General features: G+C 39.9%; 1 protein-coding gene across 1 annotated transcript; it reads right to left on the bottom strand.

Moving 5' to 3' along the window:
- Nucleotides 1-11,197: 11,197 nt before the first annotated feature.
- On the bottom strand, nt 11,198-13,462 carry LOC138881089 (uncharacterized). The gene is made up of 3 exons (XM_070161290.1): nt 13,114-13,462; nt 12,867-13,044; nt 11,198-11,945 (listed from the first exon to the last, which is right to left on the bottom strand). The coding sequence occupies exons 1-3, from the start codon at nt 13,460-13,462 to the stop codon at nt 11,198-11,200; spliced, it is 1,275 nt and encodes a 424-aa protein (XP_070017391.1).
- Nucleotides 13,463-13,912: the final 450 nt, after the last annotated feature.

Genomic DNA, 13,912 nt, shown 5'->3' with positions numbered 1-13,912 from the left:
CAGGGCATCTTTTTGCCCAATCTGCAAAGGCAAAACAAGATCATAAGCATCAAGTGATAAGAATAAGAGGATGAGCATGTGAATGTCGTGTTACCTGCTCGGCAAAGTTGGTCCTTTCCTTGTGCACCCCCTCGAGACTTACCCGAAGCTCACCTAACTCCTCTTCCTGTCGAGCGAAGGAATCCTCTGACTTATTTAGTTTCGAAATGAGCTTCTCGAGTTCCTTATCATGGCATGAGAGCTCATCTTGGAGCTTAGAAAAGGCATGGTCATACAATTTCTTGACCTACAACAAAGGTAGAAAAGTTGAGAAGACAAGGGAAAATTTTTTTGAAGCGCAAATGGTATGTCGAGAATATTACCTACTCTTGAAGCTTCTCGGCCTCCTCAAGCGCGACGGCAACATTGAGGTCTGTATCCACGTCGATGCTGGCGAAGTAGCCCTCAAGCACATCTCCCTCTCCATGAGAGGCCCCCACACCGGCGGTACCCATATCCTAGGAGTCCCTAATTTCCCTCATTAAAAACGAAAGGGCCCAATTTAAAGGAACCTAGGGCATCAATTTCTGTAAGGATCTCTTCTCGACCCCGAGAAACTTCAGGTTCAGGCCCTCCGAAATCGCCAGCCAAGGTTTCATTGATATAGACTTTTCCATGTCCGACTTGAAGCTCAAGGACTGCATCTGAATCCTCCTCGAGGGTCTCTTCAGCACGGGTTATGTCCACATAGACCATCCCCGGCTCGACAACCTTGCGCTCAACAACTTGTGGAGCATCAGCACTCCATCTTGTCCTTTGTACCAAAGGGCGATCATCATCATCATCACCTTCATCTTCAGAATGAGGACTAGCCACAACAACCGAAGTCGATACCGTGGCATTGATCCGTGGCCTGCGAGCTTTGGGTTTTTCTGGTTTGGGAGACTCGGTCGGCGCCTCCTTTTTCCTTTTCTTACCCTTGCAGGGTTTTGGGGTCCTTTCTGTCGCACCTCCTTTTTTTCCTACACCCCGAAAAGATATAAAGGAGTTTTTTCCAACTTAAAGTGACAATCGAAACGGGATTCATTTATTATTAAAAATTTAGAGTCGCCACTTGGGATAATTTATGGTATCCCAAGTCATTGGTTCAAATCCCAAATCGAGGAAAAGATTGAATCTTTATTACAGTCCGTGAACACAGAAATCCGGGTAAGGAATTCTGTTAACCCGGGAGAAGGTGTTAGGCATTCCCGGGTTCCGTGGTTCTAGCACGGTCGCTCAACTATTATTTTTGTCTCAATTATATGATTTTAAAACACTTTTAAACCTATGTGCATTTTTAACTTTAAATCGCTTTTACTTATTTTTAAGAAAGATTTCAACGTCATCTAAAACACGTCTTCGGACCACGCCACATGAAATGCACCTGCAGTCCGAGACACATTTTATTTAACGTTGTTAAGATTTGGATTTGGGTCACATGAAATGCACACCCGAGTTTAGGAAGGTAATTTTAAATTATGCGCCTAAAGCAACTACGCATTTTTCAACTTTGCGAGGGCCATAGAAAATTCACTAAATGACATGCCTCGAATTCTAAGGATTTAAAATTAATTAAATGAGGGCCATGAGTTTTGAGTCTTTATTGTGGATGGAGTGGTATAAATTGATAAGTACAAAAGGCCTAAAGAAATGGGTTAGCTTAAATCACTGGAGCCTTTTGTTATAGCATACTACAATTTAGAAAGGTGGAGTTGGCATTTATGTGAAAATAATAAAAGACAGATGCCAGTTTTGGGTTCATCTCCATATCATCTTCAAAAGACCGACTTTCGTTTTCAAATTCTAGAAAGAAACTAACAAAATTTTATAACAAAATAATGAATCTTAAATGACCATATGAGCACAAAAAGAAAAAGAAACCATGCTCAGAACTATTTGGATGAACCAAAAGGAACAAAACAAACATGGACATACAAAAATGCATTTTAAACTTGATTATAACAAAGAACACTTAAAGTAATTAATTTATTTAATACTATGCTAAAGAGAAAGTTGTAGTATCACAACTATAACTTCTATAATACCATTTTGAAGCAGAGGAAGTTGAATCTTCACATGGTTAATTTAAGAAAATATGCAGCCAATAACATAAATTGAAGATAAGATCCTTCCACTAATGCAATCTATTTTTTTTACATCTTAATGTTGACAAATTGTTCAACTTCACATACTTCTTTAAATTTCAAAAATATGAACATGGTGCTACATGGGCTTGAAATCTAAATGTAAACAAAACAATACCTGCTGGTTACAAGTTATGAGCCAAGAAAATAAAATAAAAAAAGTAAAAAAAAATAAAGAAAAAAAACGAAACAGAGTCATGAACATACTAAAATAACGTTAACATTTGCAAACCTTAATTCACTCAATCATAGAAACACCATTCATGCGAACAGATCCAGTACGAAAGAAACTTTATCAAAAGAACCAAATCAATTTGCTTCTGCTTCAATAAAGATGCTCCGACATTTTTTAACTCAAGAGCTTGAATTACATACCTTCAAGAGAGTGAATTCAAATGAATAAAATCTGAAAGTTGTAGAGTCAATACAACAGCAACGACAAAATCTCTATCAACTCTTCTTCAAACCCAAGATTCAATGCCCGAAATGTTGAAAGAAAAATTTAATGAAAATTTTCAACCTAAATTTCTCTCCTCACCCTCTCTTCCTTTTTTTCTTCTCAAATTTTCTCTTCTATTTATAACAAAATTTTCGAGATTTTTCAGATTATTTTTTAAAAATATTTTATTATTTTTAATTAAAAAATCCCACTTACAAATTGCTTTTATTTTTTATAAAAAGAAATCTCACCTTTCTTTACTTTCATTTTTTAAATTCCAACTTTAATTACTTTTATCTTATTTAAAATCCCACTTTTTTTTTTTACTTTTTAAAAGAGAATTCCACTTATTTAACTTTTCTTAAAAAAACAATCCACTTTCTTTTACTTTTCTTTTAAAAATGGTACTTTCTTTTACTTTAAATTTTTTAATTTTCAGATACCTTTATATTTATTTTTTAATTCCAACTTTCTTTTACTTTTTATTTTTTTAAAATTTCCACAAAACTTTACTTTTATTTTTTAAATTTTCTACTTTCTTTTACTTTTTAAAAGAGAATTCTCCCTAATTTTACTTTTATTTTTTTATTCAATACTTCCCTTTTTCTTATTTTTAAATCACTCCTGAAAATTAAAAAATAAATTAATATTTTTCTGAATTTTTTTATTATTTTAAAATAAAAATAATATTAATAGTAATAATTCACCTTTTAAAATTTTGTATTTTTACCCTATAATAAAAAGTGTAACAAAGCTAAAAATTATAGATTAAAACCTCTAAAATATTTACATAGAAGAAGTGATAAAAATTAAATATTGTCAAAAATTAGGTGCTCACAGCTGCCCCTCTTTGTTTGGAAACATGAAGAGTTTTCAAGTAAAGATAAGGTGAGCCATGTGAATAATTTTTAAACATATTTTTATTCAAAAGGGAAGAAATAAGGATAAGAGAAAAGATAAAGGGTGCAACCGAGTCTTGGTTTTGGACAACCTACATATCCCGGGTTATAAGGGAATCAGGTCGCGTGTAGTTCAAGAAGTTTTGGTAGCTGGTACTACCGAAGAGCTGTGATTTTGCTGTTATTGCTGTTGTTTCTACTTACTAAACTCTTTATTACACCATGACAAAATAAAAGAAGCCAGACTAAACTATGATATACGAATTACAAGAATCCTATCTATATCTTCAAACTTGAACTTGCAGTTTCTGCTGCCCTGCTGACTTGTACTCTCTGAGTGAGATTCCTTTGTTGCTGACTTGAATTGCATTCTGAGATGCTTTCCATTTGTTCTTCAAGTGGGCTCCTGATTGTTGTCTTCCTTTGAACCTTGCTGCTTCCCTTCGTTCTCTAGGTGGGCTCTTGATTACCAACATTTGCGCTGCTTTTCCTCGAAACTTGAATTGCTTCCCTTCGTTTTTCAGGTGGGTTCCTGATTGTTGAACTCCTTTGAACCTTGATTCTTCCCTTCGTTCTCCAGGTGGGCTCCTGATTGCCAATACTTGCACTGCTTTTCCTCGAAACTTGAACTGCTTCCCTTCGTTCTTCAGGTGGGCTCCTGATTACCAACACTTGACTTGCTATTTCCTTTCGTTCTTCAGGTGAGCTCCTGATTACCAATACTTGAATTGTATTCCCTTGATCTCCAGGTGGGCGCCTGATTGCCAAAACTTGAACTGTATTCCCTTGCTCTCCAGGTGGGCGCCTGATTGCCAAAACTTGAATTGTATTCCCTTGCTCTCTAGGTGGGCGCCTGATTGCCAAAACTTGAAATGTATTCCCTTGCTCTCCAGGTGGGCACCTGATTGCCAAAACTTGAATTGTATTCCCTTGATCTCCAGGTGGGCTCCTGATTGCCAAAACTTGAATTGTATTCCCTTGCTCTCCAGGTGGGCGCCTGATTGCCAAAACTTGAATTGTATCTCCTTGTTCTCCAGGTGGGGCTCCTGATTACTGAAACTTGAATTGTACTTCTTCCCTTCATTCCCCAGGCGGGCTCCTGATTACTAAAACTTGAATTGTATTCCCTTGCTCTCCAGGTGGGCACCTGACTGCTGAAACTTGAATTGTATTCCCTTGCTCTCCAGGTGGGCGCCTGACTACTAAAACTTGAATTGTATTGCCTTGCTCTCCTGGTGGGATCCTGATTGCTTGACTTGAACTGTCTTCTTCTTGAAACTACTCTTCTTTGACTTGTCCTTCCTTGTTTCTCCAGGCGGGTTCCTTATTGCTTGGGTATGAACTGCTTTCTATTCTTTGAAACTAGTGTTGTCTTTCCCTGCTCTTCAGATGAGCACCTGACTTCCACAAAATAGACAAAATAAAAGAAAATTTTCTGCCCCAGTTTGGTAGCCGGGCATATCCATGAGTGTTAATTGAATCATGCTACCAAATACCTATAAGAATTTGAAAGCTAGATCCCATTATCCAGGAGGGTCCTAAAAACTTCTAGTAAAATGCCTGTTTCAAAGCTACATTATATCTTCTAAAGGTATGACTTCTGTTGAATCTTGTTATCTAAGACAGTCTTAAAACTCATCTCATTATCCAGGAGTGTCCTGAAAATCAAAATCAAGTTTTATCTTAAGAGTGACAATTTTATGGCTAAATTATACTCCCTTACAGTAGAACTTATGCTAAATCTTGTTATCTAATGGAATTCTTAAAGCTAGGTCTCATTATTCAGGAGGGTCCTGAAAACTCCTAATTGAATCCTATCTCAAACATGGCAACTTATATTTCTTTTGGGTACGACTTACGCTAGATCTTGCTACTCATGATTGTTTGAACTTTAAACTAGGTCCCATTTTCCAGGAGGGTCCTGAAAACTTTGCGATCAAACCTTCTTGGTAGTTGCTCTTTCTTCACGTAGGATTTCTCCGAAACAAATGAAATTTTTGCCCCTGTTTCAAATCAAAGAAAAATCTTGTCAGTTTAAAACATGGTGGTTAGTTGTGGCATTCTTGCTGAAGGTAGTTCTTCCTTTGTCATGCTTTGCTTTGACTGGATGCCTTGAGCCGGTCGAGAATTGTTTGACCTTCTGATTTATCCTTAACCCCAGGACCCTAGATGATCTGAGTGCTCTACACCCCAACCGTTGTTTTTCATTTCTGACCTCTGCATCTCCCACGACATTACTGGACCATTTCACTGATTTAACTTTTGCTTACCCTCTATGTCCCACTTTTCATCACACTATCTCTGGCATGTCCTAGCCTCATTTTTCTTTGTGCAATTTTGAAACTGGTAGTAAACTTTGAAATTCCTTCTTATTTGTTGAAACAAGGCTAACCTTGGAAGAGCTTTAGAGGAGTAAAATTAACAGCAATGAAATGCGACGATTTTGAGAATTAAGAATAAAGAAGAAAATCCAAATTTGGATGACTGTTGGAGAGAGAAAAAGAAACTTATCTGAGTGGAGTAACTGGCACCAATAATCATGGTATGCATTTTGGATTAATCAACCCAGACTATTTAACCAATTACTTTTCCAATTGTTTTACTTTGTGCTCTAAGATCTCCGCAACCCGATGTTTACTTTCCGCCAGCTTACAGACCTTGTTCGGCTTGCAGTGCCTTGAAGGGTTTTCACCGACAAACCTCTCTCATTTGTTCATTCCTCAATTCCTTGTCACCTCATGGTGCCCGTGAAGGTTTTCACCAATAAGACTCTCTCATTTTTACTTTCTCTCAGCTTTCGTCACCTCATGGTGCCCACGAGGGGTTTCACCAATAAGACTCTCTCATTTTTTTATTTCTCTTGCTTAAACCGGAGTGTTGCCCCTGATATGAATTCTCTTTACTTGTTTGACTTGGCATCTCTCAAAGATTGATCGGGAGGTCTTTCTTTGGACGGCAATGTGGGCTCTTTGGATATGTTTGGAAAGAAAAAGGGTATCAAAAAGGCTCAAAGCAACTTAAATGGGTCAAAATTACAACTTCTGAAATCTGATCTCTTACCACAATCACAACTTCTGCCCCAGTTTCTTGCTTGGGGATTTATGATTTTTATTTTGATATGATATGACCGAGCCGTGAGGCTGCCTACGTATCCTTAACAGAAATCAGGTCAAACATAGTTCACACCTAAATTTCTTTGTTTTCTTGTATTTTCTCTTTTCGCTTCTTTTCTTTTCTCTTTTTTTTTTCTTTTTCTTTTCTTTCTTTTCTCTTTTTTTCGTTATTGATTCCAAAAAGGGGTATGACATAAAATAAATGAGGCTCAAAAGGGGAAACAAAGGGTAGAGTGTTTAGATAGAAGAACAAATTGCCTTCATCATTCCAATCTTCGAAATAATGCCAAGTACAAACAATCAACAATTGAACCAAAGAAATCATACATAATATCTCTTGACTGCATCAGAATTGATAGTCATGTCTACACATTTGCCTTCGATATCTGTTAGATACAAAGCACCATTGGACAACACTTTTGTTACAATGAATGGCCCTTGCCAATTTGGGGCGAACTTTCCCTTCACTTCGGCCTAGTGTGGAAGGATGCACTTTAATACTTTCTGACCCACTTCAAACTTTCGGGAACACACCTTTTTGTTGTACGCTCTCTCCATTCTCTTTTGATATAACTGGCCTTGACACACTACTGCCAATCTTTTTTCATCAATCAAACTCAACTGCTCCAAACGGGTTTTGACCCACTCATCATCATCAATCTCAGCGTCAGCGACAATCCGAAGGGATGGGATTTCAACTTCCGCAGGTATCACTGCTTCAGTTCCATATACCAACAAATAAGGAGTTGCACCTACGGAAGTATGAACAGTAGTGCGATAACCCAGCAACGCAAATGGTAATTTTTCATGCCATTGCCTGGAACCTTCTACCATTTTCCAAAGTATCTTCTTTATGTTTTTGTTGGCTGCCTCGACTTCTCCATTCGCCTTGGGACGATATGGGGTAGAATTGCGATGTGTATCTTAAACAGCTGACATACCTCTTTCATCAAATTACTGTTAAGATTAGCACCATTATCTGTGATGATCACCTTTGGGATTCCAAATCGACAGATGATATTTAAGTGAACAAAATCAACCACTACTTTCTTGGTTACAGACTTGAAAGTTTTAGCCTCAACCCACTTGGTGAAATAATCAATGGCTACCAGAATGAACCTGTGCCCGTTGGATGCTGCTGGCTCAATTGGTCCAATGACATCCATGCCCCAAGCAACGAAAGGCCATGGTGCTGACATTGTGTGCAATTCCGATGGTGGAGAATGAATCAAATCTCCGTATATCTGGCACTGATGACATTTGCGCACAAACCTGATACAATCTCGCTCCATGGTGAGCCAATAATAACCTGCTTGAAGAATTTTCTTTGCCAACACATATCCGTTCATATGTGGTCCGCAGACTCCCGAATGTACTTCAGACATGACAGTCGTAGCTTGTCTAGCATCTATGCATCTTAACAATCCAAGGTCTGGTGTTTTTTTATACAAAACTCCTCCACTGAAGAAAAATCAACTTGCCAACCGTCGAATTGTTCTCTTTTGATCCCCCATGGCTTGCACCCGATATACCCCCATTCTGATGTAGTCCCTGATATCATGGAACCACGGTTCACCATCAAGTTCTTCTTCCACCATGTTACCGTAAGCATACTGATCTCGGACTTGAATATGTAGAGGATCGACATAAGCTTTGTCCGGATGGTGCAACATTGATGAAGCATCGGCCACCTCATTATGGACCCTTGGAATATGCCTGAACTCTACTGATCGAAACCGCTGACAAAGATCATGCAAACAATGTCGGTATGGTATGAGTTTTAAATCCTGTGTTTCCCATTATCCTTGAATCTGGTGCACCAGAAGATCCGAGTCTCCCAAGACCAAAACTTCTGGACATCCATGTCTGTAGCTAGCCTTAAATCCAAAATGCACACCTCGTACTCAGCCAATTGTTGGTACAATAGAAACGAAGTTTAGCCGTAACAAGATAGTGATGCCCTGTTTCAAAAATAAGCACAGCCCCTATTCCAACTCCTTTCATGTTGGCAGCCCCATCAAAGAAAAGTTTCCTACCTGGTTTTTCAATCTGCTCCAGTTCATCGATATGCATCACCTCTTCATCGGGAAAATAAGTTCTCAATGGAACATACTATTCATCGATCGGGTTCTTGGCCAAATGATCGGCCAATGCTTCGACTTTCATCGCGGTCCGAGTTACATAGATGATGTCAAAATCCGTGAGCAAAATCTGCCACTTCACAAGTCTTCCTGTGGGCATAGGCTTTTGAAAGATATACTTCAATGGATCCAAGCGCGAAATGAGGTAAGTAGTGCAGGATGACAAATAATGTTTCAATTTCTGTGCTACCTAAGTTAGGGCGCAACATGTCCTTTCCAGGTGAGTGTACTTAAACTCATAAGCCGTGAACTTCTTGCTAAGATAGTAGATGGCTTGTTCCTTCCTGCCAGTGATGTCATACTGACCCAATACACAACCAAAATGAATTTTCCAGGACTGTCAAGTAAAGAATCAAAGGTCTCCCTAGTTCTGGTGGAACCAGCACAGGTGGGTTTGACAAGTATCCTTTTATCTTATCAAATGCTTCTTGACACTCATCAGTCCACTTGACCGCATCATCCTTCTTCAGCAAATTGAAAATAGGCTCATAAGTTGTCGTGGGCTGAGCAATAAACATGCTGATGTAGTTCAACCTCCCTAACAGACTCATCACCTCAGTCTTGTTCCTCAGAGGCGGCAATTCTTGGATAGCTTTGATCCTTGATGGGTCCAACTCAATGCCTTGACGGCTAACTATGAATCCCAACAATTTTCCAGATGGAACACAAAATGCGCACTTGGCAGGGTTAAGTTTGAGGTTGTACCTGCGAAGCCTCTGGAAAGATTTCCTCAAATCTCCGATGTGGTCAGCCTGCTGCTTTGACTTTATGATTACATCATCTACGTATACCTCAATCTCCTTGTGTATCATATCATGGAACACAGTAGTCATTTCCCTCATATAAGTTGCCCCAGCGTTTTTCAAACCAAATGGCATTACTCGGTAGCAATAAATTCCCCATGGCGTGATGAATGCCGTCTTTTCCGCATCTTCTTCATCCATTAAAATCTGATGATACCCTGCATAGCAATCCATAAAAGATCCAATTTCACGCTTGGCGCAATTATCGATCAAAATGTGGATATTGGGTAGTGGACAATTATCCTATGGATTTGCTTTATTGAGATTGCGGTAATCAACGCATACTCTGATCTTGCCGTCCTTCTTTGGTACTGCCACAACATTAGCTAACCAAATGGGATATCATGTGACCCGAATGACCTTTGCGTCCAACTGTTTGGTGATTTCTTCCTTAATCTTCACACTCATATCAGTTTTGAACTTTCTCAATTTTTGCTTGACGGGAGGGAATGTCGGGTCAGTGGATAATTTGTGGACCACCAAATCAGTGCTCAAACCTGGCATGTCATCATATGACCATGCATAAATATCTTTGTATTCAATTAGTGCTTTGATTATCTCTTCCCTGATCTTTGGTTCAAGGTGGACACTTATTTTAGTCTTTCTGATATTATCTGCGTCCCCTAAATTGATGGCTTCCGTATCATTCAGGTTGGGTTTGGGTCTTCCTTCAAAGTGATTTAATTCCTTACTAATCTCTTCAAAAGTCTCATCCTCATCATATTCTGATTCGTTGTCACACTCTACTTCTTGAATTATTATTTCAAAATCAGATTGATGTTTATGACTAGGCTGAGGATTCCTCATGCATACTATGTCATTAGAACCAGCATAAAAAAAACTATACAGAAAAGAAAAGAAAAACAAAAGGGAAAACCATCAGGAATGATGAAGAAAGGGAGATTGCATTTCATTGAATGATAAAAGATAACAAGGTTTGCACACTCAAACAGACTGAAAGATAACAATCTGGATTACAACCCTGGAATAACCCAGACAAACTAAAGGAAAATCAAAATAAACTACCAAAACTCCTTTCGAGTGGGGAGAGGAGTAGCCTTCCAATTGTTAAGCTTTGTTTTTGGCCTGACAAATTGCACTTCTGTGTTGCTAGAACCTTATCCAATTTCCACCATGTTTACATCGTCGAACAATTTCTCGAATTTTTCAATTAATTCCTTGTGAGGATCAATCACAGAACTGGGAATTGCTGTTACTGGGCGACTTCTGGTACCGGACTTGACAAATGATCTGGAAAGATGTGGGACCGGCTTTAGAAGGACCCATGCCCTTTGTTTCAATTTCCTGGCTCTTTTTATGTCTGCGGCTGTGGACTTGAATCCCAGGCCAAATGTTCCCAAGTTTTTAGGGAGGGAGACCGGCTGTATGACGCCCTGTAGAGATGAACCCAAACCTTTGCCTGGTACAAAACCATTTTTCAACATTTCAAAGGCCACCCTGACTGATGCGGCAGTTATCTTCGGATTTGGAATGTGTTTCCCCTCTGGAACTTTCTCGACCAACATCGTGTCAAAAACCTGGTAGACCCACGACCCCTTATCATCTTCCATTTCAATGAACGACACAACGGCATTGCTATGAGCGCACAAATTATCTTCGCCGTGCACAACTATTTCCTATCTATCCCATTCAAATTTGACCATATGGTGTAGTGTCGATGGGACTGCTTTAGCTGCGTGAAACCATGGTCGACCTAACAGCAGATTGTAGGAAACAACTATGTCTAGCACCTGGAACTCCATTGTGAATTCAACTGGCCCTATTGTCACCTCTAGCACTATATCACCAACTAAATCTTTGCCTTCGTCATCAAATCCCCGCACGCAGATACTGTTCTTATGAATCCTCTCATCTTCTACTTTCAACTTGCTCAGAGTGGAGAGAGGGCAAATGTTCACACTGGAACCGTTATCGACCAATACCCAGGTAACTACGGAGTCCTCACATTTCACCATAAGGTAAAGAGCTCTGTTGTGCTCAGTACCTTCTACAGGCAATTCCTCGTCAGAAAAAGTGACTCTGTTCACTTCAAAGATTTTGTTGGCTATCTTTTCCAGATGATTCACTGAGATTTTATCAGGAACATGAGCCTCATTCAGGATTTTCATTAAGGCTTGACGATGCTCGTTTGAGTGGATTAACAATGCCAATATTGAAATCTGAGCAGGCGTGTTTTTCAATTGTTCCACGATAGAATAGTCTTGCATCTTTATCTTTCTCAAGAATTCCTCTGCCTCTTCTTCAGTTACAGCTTTCTTCACTAATACTGGGTTATCTTTAGCTTTTCTTAACTCCTCGGGGGCAAAGAATCTCCCCGAACGAGTCAAACCTTGGGTCTCACAAACTTCTTCTTTAACTTCTTCCCTTTATAAGTCACTGTCACTCGTTCATAATTCCATGGAATAGCCCTGCTATTGACTATCAGTAACTAGGTTACCGGTTTAATAATGACATGATCTGTGCGGGCACCCTCCATAATTACGATAGGTCTGCTTGCAACTCCTGGCACAACCACTTTCACCCTTTCTTTTTTTCTGCCACAACACTTGAAAACCTCTTCTTAACTGCCATAGATGGTTCACCGTGTGTCTCGCTCGACTTGACCATTGATCTTTCAATTGTTGGTTGTTCAATTGGCTTGACCTCAGTGGATCGTATCATCATGACGGTTTGTGAAGGCTTCCTGGGCTCCCCTCCCTTATGCATTATTTCAATCATATTTGTCTCTTGGTGGGTTGGCATCAGATTCTGGTTGATATTGGGCGCCTCTGGAGCTTGAACTTCAATTCTATTAGTAACAATGAGCTCTTGGATAACACTTTTTATGTGCCAGCACTTCTCCGTGTCATGACCCGGAGTACCAGAACAATATTCGCAGCTTACAGAATAATCCTAATTTTTTGGGGGAGGATTTGATAATTTTGACTGTATTGGCCTTAGCATGTCCAGTTGTCTTAGCCTATGAAACAGACTAGTATATGACTCTTCCAATGGAGTAAAGGTTTTATTTTTCTGCAACCTTTCATCCTTAAATGCTTGATTAGGCCGGAAACTTGGTCCAGAGGGGTTTCAGTAGGCTCGTGGTGGTGGATAAGTGTTTTGGGGAATGGGCGCACGCCATTGCGCGTGGGCAGGAGGTTAGTTGTATGTTTGGGCGTGGTGGACAGAAAAATGAGGTTCTGGTGGGGGTAATAGTGTTGGGGTGGATTATACTGGGTGTGGGGGTAAGTTTGGTGGTGGGGTCGAGGCTAATTATAGTGGTAAGATGAGCCTCTAGGTCCGAACCAAGTTTCTGAATCAATTGTCACCACATCCTCTCTCTTCTTTTTCCCAATTATTCCTCCCGCGCAACCCGGAATAGCTTGAGTGGTTACCTTAATAGCCGAATAGTTCATGATTTTATTCGACTTGAGCCCTTCTTCTACCATACCCCCTATTTTCACCACTTCGTTGAAGGATTTGCCTACAGCCGATACCAGATGAATGAAAAAAGTGGGCTCTAAGGCCTACAGGAAATAATCCACCATTTAACTTTCTTTTATCGGAGGGTCAACCCTCGCTGCTTGCTCTCTCCAACGGAAACCATACTCTCTGAAACTTTCATTGTGCTTTTTCTCAAGTTTTGTCAAGGACAACCGATCCGGAATGACCTCGAGATTGTACTGGAAGTGACAATAAAATGCCTGGGCTAGATCATCCCATGTGTACCATCTTCTGTGATCTTGCCGGGTATACCATTCCAATGCTGAACCACTCAAACTTTGACTGAAATATGCCATTAGCAATTCATCCTTCCCTCTAGCTCCCCTCATTTTGCTACAAAACCCTCTCAAGTGCGCTATTGGATCACCGTGCCCATCGTACAAATCAAACTTCGGCATCTTAAACCCTGCCGGCAATTGCACATCTGGAAACAGACATAGGTCTTTGTAAGCCACACTTACTTGACCTCCCAACCCTTGCATGTCCCTGAATGACTGTTCTAAGCTTTTAACTTTCCTGAACATCTCCTCATGTTCGGGATTTTTGGACGGTTTATCAGATTCCACAAGAAGATCGAAACGAGGAGTGTAAGAATAGGGTTCCGGAGCTTTGAAAGTGGGCTTAGGGGGTAATACTGGTTGTCATAAGCCTGGAATAAAGGCTCGCTGGAGGATCGGTGAATTGTAGCAGGCGGTGGTGCTACGAAGATAGGAGTGGCTGGTGGAGGAGGGTACGGAACTGGTTTGGGTGGTGGAGCTTGCGGGTTTGGGAGGTGGTGCCTTGGTAGTGATGGTAAATAGGAAATCCTGTAGATGAATCAATAGTAGGATGTTCCTGGGTTTGAGTCA

Source organism: Nicotiana sylvestris, chromosome 11 (genome assembly GCF_000393655.2).
Source record: "Nicotiana sylvestris chromosome 11, ASM39365v2, whole genome shotgun sequence".
Classification (NCBI taxonomy): domain Eukaryota; kingdom Viridiplantae; phylum Streptophyta; class Magnoliopsida; order Solanales; family Solanaceae; genus Nicotiana; species Nicotiana sylvestris.
Note: the sequence above shows the minus strand (reverse complement) of the source record. Positions and strands in the feature narration are given on the sequence as shown.

What these genes read in the sequence shown, in the direction of transcription:
- LOC138881089 (XM_070161290.1), bottom strand. Translation starts at nt 13,462, where the DNA reads ATGCCGAAGTTTGATTTGTACGATGGGCACGGTGATCCAATAGCGCAC. An exon ending in TGACCCTCCGATAAAAGAAA is followed by an intron (nt 13,045 to 13,113) that starts GTTAAATGGTGG and finishes TATCGGCTGTAG; the next exon opens with GCAAATCCTTCAACGAAGTG. An exon ending in ACAATTGATTCAGAAACTTG is followed by an intron (nt 11,946 to 12,866) that starts GTTCGGACCTAG and finishes TGACTTATAAAG; the next exon opens with GGAAGAAGTTAAAGAAGAAG.